Here is a 17,133-nt window from a genome sequence, read left to right as displayed (position 1 = left end):
TGGAGTTCAAGATCCTTAGGGCAGCGAGGAGGGTGCAGAGCAGACTCACTACCCCATACTTCAGGAAAGCAGACTTTGACCTCTTCTGGGACCTGCTGGGTAGAATTCCATGGGATGAAGCCCTGGAGGGAACAAGGGCCCAAGAAAGCTGGTTAATATTCAAAGATTGTCTTCTTCAAGCCCAGGAGCGATGCATCGCAACAAGGAGGAAGTCAGACAAAAACACCAGGAGGCCTGCATGGATGGACACGGAGCTCCTGGACAAACCCAAAGATGAAAATGAAGCCTACAGAGAGTGGGAGCAAGGACAGGTAGCCTGGGAGGAATACAGGGAAATTGTCCAACCAGCCAGGGATCAGATTAGAGAAGCTAAAGCCCTGGCAGAATTAAATCTGGCCAGGGACATCAAGGCCAACAAGAAAAACTTTGTAGGTACGTTGGGGATAAAAGGAAGATTAGGGAAAATGAAGGCCCCCTTCAGAAGGAAATGAGAGACCTGGTCACCCAGGATATGGAGAAGGCCGAGGTATTCAACGAGTTCTTTGCCTCAGTCTTCACCAACAAGTGCTTGAACCACGTCCCCCAAGTCACTGAAGGCAGAGACACAGACTGGGAGAATAAAGACCCGCCCACTGTAGGAGGAAGGTTAAGGTGCACAAGTCCCTGGGACCTTATGAGATGCATTGCTAAAGCACTGTCCCCCATATCTGAGAAGTCCTGGCAATCTGGTGAAATTCCCACAAACTGGAAAAGGGGAAATGTAACCCCCATTTTTAAAAAGGGGAACAAGGAAAATCCAGGGAACTATAGGTCGGTCAGTCTTACCTCTGTGCCTGGAAAGATCATGGAGCAGATACTCCTAGAAACTATGCTAAGGCACATGGAGAATGAGAAGGTGATTGATGACAACCAGCATGGCTTCACCAAGGGCAAATCGTGCCTGACCAATTTGGTGGCCTTTTATGATGGGGTTACAGCATTGGTGGATGAGGGAAGAGCAACCGATGTCGTCTGCTTGGAGTTGTGCAAGGCATTTGACGCAGTCCCGCTCAACATTGTTGTCTCTAAGAGGCATGGACTAGACGGATGGACCACTCGGTGGATAAGGGATTATCTGGATGATCGCACTCAAAGAGTTGCAGATAACTACTTGATGTCCAAGTGGAGACAGGTGATAAGTGGTGTCCCTCAGGGCCAGTATTGGAACTGACGCTGTTTAACACCTTTGTTGGTGACATGGACAGTGGGATTGAGTGCACCCTCAGCAAGTTTGCCGATGATACCAAGCTGAGTGGTGCGGTTGACGTGCTGGAGGGACGGGATGCCATCCAGAAGGACCTTGACAGGCTTGAGAGGTGGGCCTGTGCAAGCCTCATGAAGTTCAACAAGACCAAATGCAAGGTCCTGCACTTGGGTCGGGGCAATCACAAACATAAATACAGACTGGATGGACAACGGATCGAGAGCAGCTCTGAAGAGAAGGACTTGAGAGTGGTGATGGATGAGGAGCTGAACATGAGCCGGCAATGTGCGCTTGCAGCCCAGAAGGGCAACCTCCTCATGGCAGGGGAGTTTGAACTGGGTGATCTTTAAGGTCTCTTCCAACCTATACTGTTCTATGATTCTGTGATTTTCTGAAATATATGCATTCTAAGCATGTCACTGTCATACTGACTTTAGGAAATAGCTGTATGTATATATATATGTATAGATAAATATGTAATGATATTTGCCTGATATTCCCACAGTTTTGTCATGCATTTCATAGGCTTTGAAATTGTGATTCGTGGGGTGTTTTTGTTTTGTTTTGCTTTTTAACTGCTAAACTGGGATATAAACTTGTAATAAATAGTCACACTGCAGAATAAAGCTTTATAAATAAAGGAGAGAGAATAACTTCTCATCTTTTAAAGGCTCCTTCTTACAGTGTTTAAAGAGAATCCTTATTTTGGAATTGCATTTAACTTTCACCATGAGAACATAGTCCTTTATCTATGTTTTTAAAATGTTGTTACTGATTAACTTACAGCCTTGTAGTTTTAGTTAGAGCCCTTATGAAAGCATAGGGACTAAGATGTCCGAGCAAAACTGAACTATTGGTTTTATTGTAATTGGGCAACTCATACATAAAGAGTTGAAAAATTTTTTCGTAGATGGCAACGTGTATGTTTTAAATATCTTTCTCTGGCAATTATCAAAACAGTTTCTAATTATCTAATAAGCAAGTATGAAAACATCTGCATCTAGCTTCTGCTGAAGATAGTGAAACACTATTCTTTGTTTTTACACGTAAGATTGTTAGTCTAATTTGGCAAGATTGTTTCCTAATTGGACCTAGAGTTCAGGGGGGTTTTTTTGTGTCCTGATTTGCAATAATTGGAAAGGCTCTTTTTAAGTTTAGGGTCCAATCTCAATATTTCAGAGTAAGGAATTCTGAAAAATAAGATCTGTATTTTTGGTTTTTAGGGTACCCCTGAAAGTGGAACAAGCAAACAATGCTCGTGATGCCTTGGCTAAAACAGTGTATAGTCATCTGTTTGACCATGTAGTGAACAGGGTAAACCAGTGTTTTCCATTTGAGACTTCTTCTTTCTTCATTGGAGTTCTAGATATAGCTGGTTTCGGTAAGTATACTTAAAAAAATGAATTAATTTTCTAGTTGTCTATTATTACCACCAAAGATTCAGTGATAAATTCTGCAATGGAGAGTGGGAGGATTTTCCTTCTGGTGGCAGTGGGTGGGATGGGTTACAAGGGCTTAAAAAGATATCAAGAGAGCAGATAAAGCCTTGTTTTCCCAAGATACAAGAATGTAGAGGACATCTAGAGCTTCTCCTGATGACATAAGAAGTGTTAGTGTGAAACTGGGCATCTTGGTAATGGTTTCAGATTTCTGTAGTGTCTACATAAACATAGGAATCTTACTGTGGCCAGTCAGTAAAGTTAGGAAAGATACTGCATGTGCATGCTGGTTTCCCATTCAGTCCTGAGAAGATCACTGCATATTGACAGACAGGCAAATGAAGTCTCTGAATTAAGGTATGCTTCCTGGAAGATGGTACTTCTGGTACAGAGTGGACTTTGGGCTCATGGTTGCTCCCCAGAAATGGTGGGCATTGATGATTCCCATAAAGGTTTTGCCTGTTTGCCTCACTGGGATTCAGAATAGGGCATGCTTTCTGATTTACTCTAGCCCTGCCAAGGTGGTCCAAGAACAGTGAAAAAGGGAACCTTTGGTTTTCAGGTCTTTAGAACGATGGTTTATGGTATCCTGTGCCAACCTATTGTAACATGGATGCATGAGGATGTATTGGTTTCACTGTGTAGAAGCATCTTGGTTTGGTTTGCTGCCATGTATAACTGTCTGTTACTTGTCTTAGAAATATGATCTGCTGCAGTACTTTTATATCTGTCTGATGTGCAACTTGAAAATCTGTAAAAGCTTTTATTTTACTGAAAGAAACAGACACAGATCTGAACACATCTTTAAATATTAGCACTGTGAAGCTTCTCTTATTTACTATATAAAATAAATTATTGGAACACTGGTTTGTCATAGAAGTTTAACTTCTGTTTTTCAGAATACTTTGAACACAACAGTTTTGAACAATTCTGTATTAACTACTGTAATGAAAAACTGCAGCAGTTTTTTAATGAAAGGATTCTGAAAGAGGTATGTTATATTTAATGTTGTATTTGAGGATTTATTTTTTTAGTAGAGATACTTAAAGTAGCATTGCTTTCCATAAGATTGCACATTATGCTTAGATTAAAAAAAAAAAATCAGTTGACAAACTGTTTTCATACTCTGTGACATCTGGTTGTGCCAGAAAAGAATATGACTTTTTTGAAAACCAACAGTCTTTTTGTCTTCTTCTGTTTTACCATTCATTAAAATGAGGCATCCAGATACTGGACAATATCTCATATCTAATGGGAATATCTAATTGCATGAGCATATCGTTAAGGAGGTGAAGGTGTACTATATTAAGCTGTGGAAGGAAATTCTAAAGTGTGTGTTGATTCATACTATATTTAAGAATGTTTTCATGTTTATTTAAAAAAAAAAAATTGATGGGTAAAAAATACGATGAATGTTTTTTTCTCTTTTGAATTAGTTGGTTTTTTGTTTTGTTTTGTTTTTTTTGAGGAACAAGAACTTTACCAGAGAGAAGGCCTTGGGGTTAATGAAGTACGCTATGTGGATAATCAGGACTGTATAGGTATGTACTTCTTGAAATGTTGAGCTATTTGTTAGTGTCATGGAGAAAAAAAGCTTCAAGCAGAAGAGGCAAAATATGTGTAGCACTAGTAATTCTGTGCTTTTCATGAACTGTTGCAACATTGTGAATTATTCCAGTTTTGTATAACATTCTAGTTCCAGTTGGTAATAGAGCAGTGTCCTACAATGTGTAATAACTGCAGCTGGGACTTGTGAATTTCTTGTGTATTTTCCTAGAAAACTAGTTAGAATACCTAAATAGGGTAAATAAAGTGAAAAAGGGTGTGAGGATGTCAGGGGAAAGATATTCCATGAATTAAAAAAATCCCATCCAATTCTCCCCACCTCTTTTGAACCAATGAGCAAGGAAACAAAATGAACTATAGGCAACAGGCTGTAGATGTTAATGCTGCTTCCATGGACTCATATACCAGAGGCTTAATGTGATGTTATTCCTGCTTTCTCTGCGTTCAACTTGTGTTTTCCAGATCGGTGTATTGTGAATGAAAGTTCATCTTGCTTTTGCATTTACAGTAATTTGCTCACAGTAACTAGTCAGTCCTGGCTGAGCAAAGTACTGTGTGACAGTCTCAACATGTGTTGCAAAAGAACTGGTTCTTCTGAGTTTCTGTAGCTCTGCTGAAGTAGTTTTCACTTTGTCATATAAGATTGTACAGTCACTAACTGACTTGACTAAAGACTCTTGTCAAGCAAGCCTCTTAGCCATCTTGTGAAAAAGCAACAGGAAGGTATTTGGAAGAGGGAACAAAAGCATAGCAACAGGAAATAGGTGACTTTTATGAATGCAAATCTTATCTCTTGTAGTGGTTTAATAATGTGCTTAACAGTGTGTATATGAGCCTGAGCCTGTTCCCAAAAATGTTGTTATAGTTTAAGAGACTAATGTTTCTATAAAAACGGTTGCTTCCCACTCAGTGCATGTTTGTTTTGTTTTGTTTTGTTTTGTTTTTGAAACATATCTCAGGATCAAAAAGGGTTCCCTGATGCATATGGAAAGAAAAATTATCTATCTGATTCATAGTGGGAAAATGGGTTAGGTTGTAGAGGTTGCTGCTAAGTTGTTGTCTTTTCCTACATTAGAAAAGATTTGAGGAGGTCACTTAAGAATACAAGTAGCAGTACCTCATTCATGACCCTTTCTGCTATTCTAACCAACATATGACACCCCACCCACAGATTTGACACATTTTTTCATTGTATGAATTATTCTTAGGTAAGTTAATAAAATTACAGCTGAGTTAAACCACAGCATGTATGGCTTTTTTCTGTTCTTGCATAGTCAGGGGGAAAGGATTTTCTACTGCCTTTTGAAGTGAGTGAGAAAAATAACTTTGGTTTCTATTGAAATATGATTTGATTTAAGGTGTTGGACCAGGCCAGTGACAGCAGTGAATGTGTAGAAATATTAACTTTTACAAAAGAGAGAGATACTACATACATGTATATATACTTGGTATGTATAGGTATATATTTATCCCAGCTAAAAACCAGGACAATCAGATATTGATTAATCAACAATGCAGATATGTAGACTTAATTTTAATGACTTTTTTATTTTGTTTTGACAACTGTCCCCACAGTTATACAGAATCACATCAGTAGCATTTTAAACTTGTGATGTTCAGTTCTGATACAGGTTGTATATTCAGTTTTTAAAAACATATTTTGTTTTATTAACAGATTTGATTGAAGCAAAATTAATAGGTGTACTGGATATTTTGGATGAAGAAAATCGTCTTCCCCAACCAAGTGACCAGCATTTTACTTCAGTTGTGCACCAAAAACACAAGGACCATTTCAGACTCTCCGTAGGTTTATTTTTGCTGTCTGTCTTGTTTTAATAAAATAGTTATTGGAAAAGTTGATAGTAACACTTAAATTTAATGAAAACCTTTCCTAGGAAATCTCATTCCACACCAGCCTGCACAATCCATATTCTTTTGTAAGGGCAAGTTTGGTTATTAGGTTTGTTGAAAAGTTCACTGAAGGCTTAAGTCTTCTAGCAGTTCTAATATCCTGCTGAAACTAAAGCCACATTCTTCACTTATATTTGAAGTTTATTCATGTAATGCATGAAAAGGAAATATAAAACACATTTTAATTTAGATTGTTTCGTATCAGATGAGCTATTTTGTTATTCCTTTCAAAAATTGCTTGCTTTGGAGAATATCTGGAAGTGTCTAGCTAACACTTCAGAGGTGAAAATAGAGAACACAAAAGGAAAACCATTTTGGTTTTGTTAATTCTTTAACATACAGCACTCTGTGGAAGATTAATGCAAATTATTGCAATTTATGTGCGTGACTTCTGTTGAAGTGCGATTTAAAAAAAAAAAACAGTTCCCTGCTGAAGAAATGCAGGCAAAGGGAGCCAAATAAAACTGTCATCCACTTAATTAAATTAAATTTTTGTCAGTATGCATATGATTTAACTAGGTGGTTGCCTTTTATAATATACCATCTAAAAACATATTTTAAGCTTCTATCTAATCCTCTTCATATGACAAGACAGTTCATCAGCTGTGGATTGAATGATATAGAAATTGTTGATTAAAGGCAAAAAGAAAAGCAGCTAGCTGGTATTAGCGGCCTTGGTGACTTTTATTTTGAATGTGAGATATCTAAGGCTGTGAATGGGAAGGAAAATAGTTTTTTGGAATATCTTGGTTTAAACAGGAATGGTAGTGGTCATCACAATTGTACTGCAGGAAATGTCATTTTTATCATCTATTGCTTCTGGCAGAATCATGGTGTTATTTTAAGAATAAACTTTTTCTCACTGTCCAGTGCGATTCTTCTTTGTAATTCAACTTTTTAATTCCAGATTCCTAGAAAGTCCAAGTTGGCTGTTCACAGAAATATCAGAGATGATGAAGGCTTTATTATCCGACATTTTGCAGGAGCAGTATGCTATGAGACGGTAATTTTACTTACACAAAACTGATTTTCTTAAATTTTGTAGTACTTTTATATTTTTCAATGTATACATGTTAAATAATAAAATTTCCTTTCATCAGAAGAGAAATTAAAACTTAATATTCTTAGCCTTGAAACTAATTTTATGAGTATGTGACAGAATAGTCAGTTTATTTTAACTTATCAGATTACACACTGTTTTGATGACATATATTTTCTGTAAGAGATTCTTATAAATCTGTAAGTAATGGTGACAATATTAAATATTTTGATTCATGATCTACTGCAGATCTTGCATCAACAGGCATTCGCATCTTAGAATCATAGAATCATAGTCATGCTGAGTGCTGGAAATGGAAACAAGGAGGATAATAATTGACAAAAATACGACTGATCTCCTAAAAGTCACTAAAACTTACCTTGAGTTTCATGATTCCAACAACATTCTTCAAATCTAAGAATATCTTTTCTCTCTGACATCAGTGTTCTGTATGTCCAGTTGAAAAGTTTTTTGAAATAATATATTAATATTTACCCCACATATTCTTGCTGATTTCTGAATTAAGTATATAACTTTGTTTTTTTTAATTTTCTTTAAGACTTTAAGTAACTGCGGCAGTGAAACAAATGTGTTATTATTTCTTGGATTGTCTTTTCAGATGCAGTTTGTGGAAAAAAACAATGATGCTTTGCACATGTCCCTTGAATCTCTTATATGTGAATCCAAGGACAAGTTTGTTCGACAGCTCTTTGAATCTAACACTAACAACAACAAGGATCCCAAACAAAAAGCTGGGAAACTTAGTTTCATCAGTGTAGGAAACAAATTCAAGGTAACATAATATAGCAAAGAATCTTCTTGTAGTATTTGCTGCTTTTAAGTTACCTGAAATAAGTAGAACCTAAGGTTGGGAGAACTAGTGGTAACTTGAGGTTGATACAAAGAAAATTTTGTTAAATCGACATTTTTTCTCTTGCATTATAGGAGACCAGTATGTTCAAGCTACCTGCTATGAGTTTCTGTCAAAAAGATGTTTCATAATAGTCCTTACAGGGATTATACAGTAATTTTTAAGTCAGAATTTTGCAAAGCCACATGGAAGTCTTTATTCAAAAGACTGAAAGTCTTGAGATCTAAATTTGGATTCTGCGGACTTTAAGGGGTTCTAAATGTGACAAAAGACGTTCTTCCATCCTATCTTAATTGTGCATTCTAGAAGATGTAACAATTGGCTACAGTTTGCCATTTTCAAAATTCAGTACCTAACCTAACCACTTTTTTTCCTCTTCTAAAAGATAAAGGTAGTCTTGGATCACAGAAAGATGTTCATTGTGCTGTTTCCTTTCTCAATACCCGAATCTGATGCTTCCTCTCATTTTCTCCTTTCTTCTGCTTATTGTAAAGCTGACCTTCAAACCTTGTCTTCTCCAAATGTTTTCTGCATCCTTTTCTCATTCAGCAGTTTTATTTTAGCTGGACTATTCCAGCTCAGGATGGCTAGAAAGAGAACTATAGGGGAATTAAGAGATGAAAAGCAGGCACAACCGTGGGCTGCAGGTAAATTTTTCAATCTCGTGGATTTACTGTTGGTAGAGCTGCTGCAATTTCAGCAAGAGCTCTTCTCAATGCATCTGGGCCAGATCCAATGAAGGATTTGTACGCCTTCAAGTCAAGTGCTGCAACATATTTGGTATGCCATCTTACTTAGGGCACCTAAAACTGCACAACACATTCCTAGCTTGACTCCTTACACAGTCCCTGGGGAAAGCAGGTATCTTGGACAATCCAAAAGCCTTCTTGTAGAATGGGACACTGCCAATAGCAGAAGAGTGTTTCTGCATTTTTGCTGCATGTCAAGGAGCTGAATTAGGACTGCAAGATAAATTCCTTCTTGCGTAATCGTATCTTGTGGCTAGTGTTTAGAATTATTCTCTAAAAATGCAGGGGCTGAAGGACAGGAACGATATGGTAGCAGCACTTGCTTTTTGTATAGCAACAGTGTTCTGATTCAGGTCTGTACTGTATTCAGTGTTTTACATTTCCTATAGCACCAAGTTATTGGTCAATCTGACATTGCCAGGAAGAGTAGGAGGCAGAGCTTGACTTGTAAGGTAGTGGTTTTGGTATTTAACTGGGAATTGGGCAGCCTGCTCTCTTGAGTTTTGCTCTTATTATTTCCTCCTCCTTTTTATTATATAGTGGTTGTAGAATTAAACTGTAGCAATTGGTTCGATATAAAATGCATGATCAGAAGGCAGACTGAAAAATGGAATTACATGCAGATAAACCGTCTCCTGAGCAAGCCCTGCAACCATGAGTCTGTTGTAGGTGAAGCTAGGATCCATTGTTTTTTATAACTGTATTTTCAAAATGAAACCAACTGTGGGATCTTTGAGATAATTTCCACTCTCTTCCATCTGGGTTCTTAATTCCTCTCGGATTTAGCACCCCACATCCAGTGGATGTGGACATGGGAGTGATACTGTTGTTCAAGGATGGCTGAAGGAAAGAGAGAGGCATTTTTTAAGTTAAGCTGCAATTGAGTGGGGAACTTTTTGGATTGCCTTTTAGACTTTGGCGTTCACCTCTGTGTGTAGAAAATGACTAAAGTCTTCTTTGGATCTGGCCCATCAATCTATAATACTTTTTATGTTTCATGGCATTTTGAATGTATGTGTTACTTCCAGTAATTCATTTAGTATTACCTTCCCAGACACAACATATGCTGCTGATGAACACTAATAGCCTTGAAAATTTCACATCAGATAACATCAAAATAAGTTCTATTATCTTAGTAGAAATTTCATCTCTTTAACAATAAGAATTTTTAGTGCATCAGTACGTAAGTCAGTTTTGAATCCTTCTAATTACATCAATTATTAAATTATGTTGCAGCGACTTCTCTTTATGAAATCCTTCACACATCCCTTCCTTATAACTAATTAAAATTAATTCACATAAACCAGTTGAGGAAATAATGATTAATTAGTTCATCAGATCTACAAAAAAATCTTTGGGATAATTTTACCTTAATACTATAATGATGGATTAAATCATCATAATTCAAAGAGCAGTAGTTTTAGCAATATGTTTTATTCATATGATCATTTCATTGATGAAATTTACCTGACAATGGCTCTGGCTTATTTCTTGTCAAATCACAAAGTATAAGGAAGGGGTATTTTTCCTCTAGCAGAAATGTATTTTGTTCATGGAAATTAGGCAGTCCCCTCCAAAATTAAGCATTTCTAACTTAAGAAAACATAAAGATTATATTCAAGTAGGTATAAAGAGTATACGTAAGTGAGAACTGAGCAGGAGGTTATTAGTGTTTGTCATGCCTCTTGTGACACTCCCCTCTTTCTAACCATATCCATGATTAAGTTAAAAAAACCTCAAACCGATTTTATCCACTGGAAGGACGACTGGCAGCTGTAGGTGACATGTATTGTCCATACAAATCTGATTTTTTGGATTCAAGGTAATTGAAAGATCTGGGGGAAAAAAAATAGTGAAAAGTCATATCCTTTCAATTTTTGTTCCAGTACAGAAAATGAGGAACGTGTTAGTACATTCAGAATTTTGTCTTACTTCAGTATGTATACTTAATGCTTGTTAGTAAGCTAGAAAGGTTGGCATCGATCTATGTGGTAAAACAAAGACATCTGTAAAGTAAAAGAACTTTTTTTCCAGATGAAGTTTTTGAATATATTAAGTCCCTACCAGTTGCATTCAGTAGCAACTGTAACTTGATTTACCTGATAGCCTTAAGTCTGTAATGATCCTGTAGACTTGATCCCAAATAATGATAGGATTGTTGTCTCTTCTCATCACAGTATGTTTAAACCCAGCCTCAGTAAATGTGATTTTAAAATTCCAGTCTGTTGTCATCGACAGAGAATTACAAATTTGGAAGTGTGGAATTAAAAACAGATTATGCAAGTTTGTTCACCGAAATTTTGATTTAGCTTCAAAAAAACCAAGAAAACCCTGAGCTTACGTGTTTTCCGTGTTAATTATTTAACATACAAATATATACTTGTTATAGGCTAAATTTGGACTTCCGTATTTTTTCAGTGTATTTTTTAAAATTATTGCTGATCAGTCTCATTTTCTTTGTAATTTTATTACATAGCCAGTATTTCCTTTATTTTCCCAAATGAGCTTGCGCTTTTTTTTTATAACTTGTAACTTGCTCTAGTAAGTAACTAGTCCATACAGTATTGTTATACAATTAAACACAAGCAATTCCCTCAGGACCATTCATGCACACTTGCATGATTTTGTCTGTTAAAATTTGTGAATGTTTGATTTATCAATTCTGTCTGATTTACTAACAGTGAACGTGCATGCAGTAATGCTATACCACTATTCTGTGTGTATCTTTCTGTAGATGTCATGGTGAGACTCTTGATAAATCTGTTTTCTTTTACAGACTCAGTTAAATTTGCTTCTTGAGAAGCTTCGCAGTACTGTAAGTATATATACAGATGCAGGTTCATAATTTTCTGACATAATTCTCAGTATTATCACAACCATATGGCTTACAATAAACGTGATAATTGCTTTAGCGTTTGCAGTTATATGGCACTTCTGAAACATCTTGCTGTGCAGGTCATGATTATTGAACTACTTTAAAAAACCAGGCTACCTTTAAAAAAGTGTTGTAGAATGAAAGTTACGCAGTTTGAGTAAACAATATGAAATGTGTCTGGGCCGCAGTCTCCTTTTTGGTCACTTTTACTTTCCTCCATTCACTAGTTATCATTGATAACTAATTTGCAGAAGATGTAGAGATATTACTTAGAAGTAAGGCAGATGATAGTTTGTTAATAATTTCTGTTTTCAGAATTCATAAAGCTGTTAAATTATTTCATTTCCTTTTTGTGATAAGCTGTAAATGCACAGATAGTCAAAGAGCCTGATTGTCCTAATGAGCATTTGCTAATTCAACTGATGTAATTTGATGGTTTGTGGAATTCTCCATGTAGTTCAATATATAATTTATTTTTTTTTTTAGAACTTGTATTTGTAGGAACACATTCTTGTTTCTCTTAACTGTGTAGTCTAACCAGTTCTAGATACAAGGTTATGCTCTATGCTTTTCTTAAAAAAAAAAAAGAATGTGGAAAAACATGGGAAACAAATGCGACAGGTACTGGAGTGTAGCCAACATAAAGATTTTACTGGAAATAGAGGTGATCTCTTTCACACACTTGAACTGAGACCCAGTCCAGGGAAAACGTATCTGGCCAGACTTGCTGTATTTTGAGTTTAGCTAAGCTGTGACTGAGGAGGTATTCTTAATATAGAGCTTCCTTGGCAGGTGCCCTCTCACTGTCAACTGAGATAAAAAAAGAGAGAAGACACTGAAAACCAGGAGTAATATGTTTTCTCAGTCTCAATTTTGTTTTAGTATATAAGGTAGGTTATCATTAGCAGCCACGTGTTACAGGAACATCTGAATAACTGGATGGTGTTTTGCAAAATGTCATCATTAATGAATATGGGTGCATTAAAAAGAGCATGGCCAGCAGGTTGAGGGAGGTTCTCCTCCCCCTCTATTCTGCCCTGCTGAGGCCACATCTGGAATACTGCGTCCAGTTCTGGGCTCCTCAGTTCAAGAGGGACAGGGATCTTCTGGAGAGAGTCCAGCGGAGGGCCACAAAGATGATGAGGGGCCTAGAGCATCTCCTGTGTGAGGAAAGGCTGAGAGATCTGGGACTCTTCAGCCTGGAGAATAGAAGACTGAGAGTGGATCTTATTAATGTCTATAAATACCTGAAGTGTGAGGGCAAAATGGATGGGGCTGGGCTCTTTTTAGTAGTACACAGTGACAGGACAAGGGGCAATGGGCAAACACTGGAACACCAAAAGTTCCATAAAAACTTAAGGAAAAACTTCTTTACTGTGAGGGTGGTGGAGCACTGGAACAGGCTGCCCAGGGAGGCTGTGGAGTCTCCATCTCTGGAGATGTTCAAAACCCACCTAGATGCTTTTCTGTGCAAACTGCTGTAGGGAACCTGCTCTGACAGGGGCGTTGGACTAGATAATCTCCTGAGGTCCCTTCCAACCTCTACCATTCTGTGATTCTGTAATATCAAATGATCAGAGAAATGAGTGGTCAAAATTGTAGAGATACAATGGTGATAAGAGGAATAGATTGGAACAACATGGGGGAAGGGAGAGTGAAGCCATGAGCCAAAAGAAACTGTAAAAAGTAAAAGTTAGAAGAAAGGAAGGTCAGGTTCATTTGGCATGATTCTGGTGTCAGGAGGCTGGTAGCATCTTCACTGATTTGAACCCTGGAGCACTGAGGCAGTTAGGTGATGTGACTGTAGGAAAAAATGAGAAGATAATTGTGCCAGGGGAGGTTTAGGTGGGATATTAGGAAAAAATTCTTCACTGAAAGGGTTGTCAAGTAGTGGAACAGACTGCCCTGGGAAGTGGTGGAGTCACCATCCCTGGAGGTATTTAAAAGACGTGTAGATGTGGTACTTGGGGACATACTTTAGTGGTGAACTTGGCAATGCTAGGTTTATGTTTGGTCTAGATGATCGTAATCGTCTTTTACAACCAAACTGTTCTATGATTCTATGAGAGTAGTAGAATCTAGAATGCTAAATTGTAATTAGATTGTACTAGTGTTAAGAACAGTTGAATGAAAACTCAAAACTTGAGGATCCATTTAGTAGCTTGAACATTGTTATCAGTTACATCAAGACTAAGGCCAGAGTGCAAACCTGATATATGAGTCAGCAGTTCTCTTTTAGAATACTATTATTTTGTATCTCTTTTTTTCCCACCCATAATTCTTAGATGACTTGTTTCTGGAGGTCTAAAAATGTGTAGATTCTGCTAACTTCTTGTTTTGGTAATAGGGGTCTAGCTTTATTCGCTGTATCAAACCTAATTTAAAGATGACAAATCACCATTTTGAAGGAGGACAGATACTCTCTCAGCTTCAGTGTTCAGGTAATGTGTGCCTCTGATATTTTTCCCTCTCTTTGGGCATTACAGATTGCTCTAATTTTGGAATATGTGACATGAAAGCAATATTTCCTTGCTTGAACTGTTGCTTTCTAGCTTTTTTATGCCTCATGAACCGTTATAATATAGATTCTTAGTAACTTAGCTCTCGTTTTAGTCAATAGAACCCTAGAAATAATTCATCTGAGCATTCATAAGGTCTCTTCTTTACAAGAAGAGTTGATGTAATTTCCGTAGACTGTTTTTCCATTGATTATAATGAGAGTTCATACACCAGGTGCTTATGTAAGAAGCCACGTAGCCATATATTGGTACATAAATTTTGATTTCCTGACCTGCAGCTGAATCCCATCTCTTTTTGTTGCCCAGTGTTAATAGGGCAGCAGTTCAGTCCATTGTGATGTTTTACAGTAGTCTTACAAGCTCACTTTTCCATTTAGCAATAGTAAATGAAGCTTAATCTAGTAAGAGAAAGTTATAATATGTAATGTTAAAAAACCAAAATGTAATGCTATCAGATCTTTTTTGTAAAAGAGAGGGTAAACAAATCCAATTTCCATTGAAAGCAAATATGCAAAAGTCTAAGTTTAAAGACAAAAACTACAAGTTAAAGCCTATCTTAAAAACTTATATGCAAAATCTGTTGATAGGGTTATGTAAAGCAGTGGGCAAAAACTAGCGTGGCCTGTGCTGCTTTTAGTGACTTTATGTCTGTGCTTTACTGATGTCCTAGTTGCAGCCAAAATGTAGTAACAGTATTCAGGACATTAAAATTACATCTTAGCAGCTTATACCTCGTACTACAAGTACACTAAATGTTCTAGCACTGCATATGTATTTGATGCTGCATCTGTACCACATCTCACAAATATCATTGACATGATGAAAATAAAAGCCTAGCCAGACATTGGGGATTTTTGTCGTTTTGTTTTGCTTTTGTTTTTATTTTTTCCACTTTAAAAATGCAAGTCTGCTAAAAATAAAAAAAATATTTAGAAGAAATATTAGGAAAAAAGTCCTCTGCATAATTGGATGTTACTTCTCAAATAGAGAGAAAATTGTATGTGCTCTTCTCATCTGTTCATTATGATGTTTCTCACATGATCAAGAAGTGTTTGAGGCTGGATCAAGTCCCAGCTGAACTTTGTGGTTTAGACTGAACAGTGTCTTTGATGCTTGTTATCATAAATTACTAGTTATCATAAAAATCACTTGCTTTATTAGCATTTTACTCATACCAACTTTTGTTCACGTGTTTCCGTGAATCTAGGAATGGTGTCTGTTCTGGATTTGATGCAAGGTGGCTTCCCTTCTCGAGCTTCTTTTCATGAACTGTATAATATGTACAAGAAATACTTGCCTGAAAAGTTGGCTCGACTGGATCCTAGGCTCTTTTGCAAGGTAAGAAATAAATTAATTCTTCTTCTGTATCATCCAGGACAGAAAAGGACAGAAAATGTATTGTGGGGTTTTTGGGAGGGTTTTTTGTGTTTTTTGAACTTTTTTTTTTTTTTTTTTTTGAAGGAGGAAGATTATAATCCTAAGTGTTTTCTGTGTTTCAGGCACTATTTAAAGCCTTGGGACTGAATGAAAATGATTACAAATTTGGGCTAACCAAGGTGTTTTTTAGACCCGGCAAGGTAACGTTTCTCTTGGAGTTCATGAATGTGAATCTTAGAATAATTTTGATTGAAAAGGACCTCTGAAGGTGACATTATTCAGTGTATTGCTAAAAATGTGGCTGACTTAAATAAGGTTGTACAGGGTTTTTTGTAAATAATGTTCATTTTCTATGAAAAAAAATATAATAACTGATACAATTGATTTCATAGTCTTGTTGCTAATACTGCTGTATTCCTAATGCAATGTTTGTATTCCCAGATGTTCTAACAGTCACTTAAGACTTCTGTTGATTATTAAAAAGAGCAAGTCAGAGCAAAGAAAAAATATTTTTTAGTAAAATCTATTTATAGCTGAAATAGCTTTCTGTTTCTGAGCATTGCTGCTGCTGTACAGAGAAAGAGATGAAGTGAGGAGCTGTTGGGACTAGAAAGGAAAACCGTAGTCCCAGAAGAATGTTCTTACTGTCACAATTACCAAAAAGTGGAAGTGCAGGATTTTCAGAAAAGGTTGCGTTTAGCTGGACTCTTATACAAAGGTTAAAAATTGAGAAGTGGTTTCAGGGCTTTATTTTTTCCCAGATACAGAATTAGAGGTGTCTTGAAGTTGTAGAAGGCCAGAGTGAGTGTTCAGGATATAGAGAAACAATTATTTTTTTAAAATTTTGGCAATAAATATTTTTAGTGATTAATAAATGGTTGGATTATTCAAAATGCGACATGTTGCGTGTCAAACAAAAAACCCGTAGTAATTTCTGTTATAATTAAATAATAAAGTGATGCTAGACATACTTGCTTAGTTGAATTAATTGAAAGCCAATATAATGATGACATACAGTTTACATTTAAAATATTTTACCTTTTTAACTCAATGTGTTCCTTAATAATAATGTCTAACACTTGCTGTTCTCCTAATATGTAAAACTTTTTTTTATTTATTTAGTTTGCCGAGTTTGATCAGATAATGAAATCTGATCCAGATCACTTAGCAGAGCTGGTTAAAAGAGTGAATCGCTGGCTTATCTGCAGTCGTTGGAAAAAAGTTCAGTGGTGTTCTCTCTCAGTGATTAAGTGTATGTATTTTATGTTTTATTAAATTGAAATATCTGTTAAAAATATAGCAAAGCAATTATTATCACCTTGAAATGTGGCTAAGGATATGTATAGCAGATGGTTACATGCTAAAGTCTGAGCAATTGCTTTCAAGGTTCATGAGATTTTTTTATGCTTTATGTTAGGTACATGTAGGGGAGTTTAGAGCAGAGGTTTTTAAAAGTGGGATATAAGCCCACCACCAGTCTCGCTTGTCCAGGCTGCTTACTGAAGCCTGGCTAGACATGTGCACAGAAATAACTAGCTCTCACA

The 17,133-nt window shown here is 36.5% G+C and overlaps 1 protein-coding gene across 1 annotated transcript in view; it reads left to right on the top strand.

The window, feature by feature from the left end:
• Positions 1 to 487: 487 nt before the first annotated feature.
• LOC104526364 (unconventional myosin-VI) overlaps positions 488 to 17,133 on the top strand; it is a gene marked incomplete at its 3' end in the record, with an annotated part of 34,347 nt that continues 17,701 nt past the window's right edge. Inside the window, exons 1-13 of the mRNA XM_029085397.1 lie at positions 488 to 634; positions 1,070 to 1,197; positions 2,467 to 2,624; positions 3,582 to 3,673; positions 4,151 to 4,223; positions 5,924 to 6,051; positions 7,067 to 7,162; positions 7,818 to 7,991; positions 11,595 to 11,633; positions 14,041 to 14,134; positions 15,420 to 15,550; positions 15,712 to 15,789; positions 16,712 to 16,841. Coding sequence (XP_028941230.1) covers positions 488 to 634; positions 1,070 to 1,197; positions 2,467 to 2,624; positions 3,582 to 3,673; positions 4,151 to 4,223; positions 5,924 to 6,051; positions 7,067 to 7,162; positions 7,818 to 7,991; positions 11,595 to 11,633; positions 14,041 to 14,134; positions 15,420 to 15,550; positions 15,712 to 15,789; positions 16,712 to 16,841 — 1,468 coding nt within the window. The remainder of the gene's footprint in view (positions 635 to 1,069; positions 1,198 to 2,466; positions 2,625 to 3,581; positions 3,674 to 4,150; positions 4,224 to 5,923; positions 6,052 to 7,066; positions 7,163 to 7,817; positions 7,992 to 11,594; positions 11,634 to 14,040; positions 14,135 to 15,419; positions 15,551 to 15,711; positions 15,790 to 16,711; positions 16,842 to 17,133) is intronic.

This window comes from Antrostomus carolinensis, unplaced genomic scaffold (genome assembly GCF_000700745.2).
Source record: "Antrostomus carolinensis isolate BGI_N321 unplaced genomic scaffold, ASM70074v2 scaffold8946, whole genome shotgun sequence".
NCBI classification, from domain to species: domain Eukaryota; kingdom Metazoa; phylum Chordata; class Aves; order Caprimulgiformes; family Caprimulgidae; genus Antrostomus; species Antrostomus carolinensis.
The sequence above is the reverse complement of the archived record's forward strand: the minus strand, read 5'-3'. Positions and strand labels throughout refer to the sequence as shown.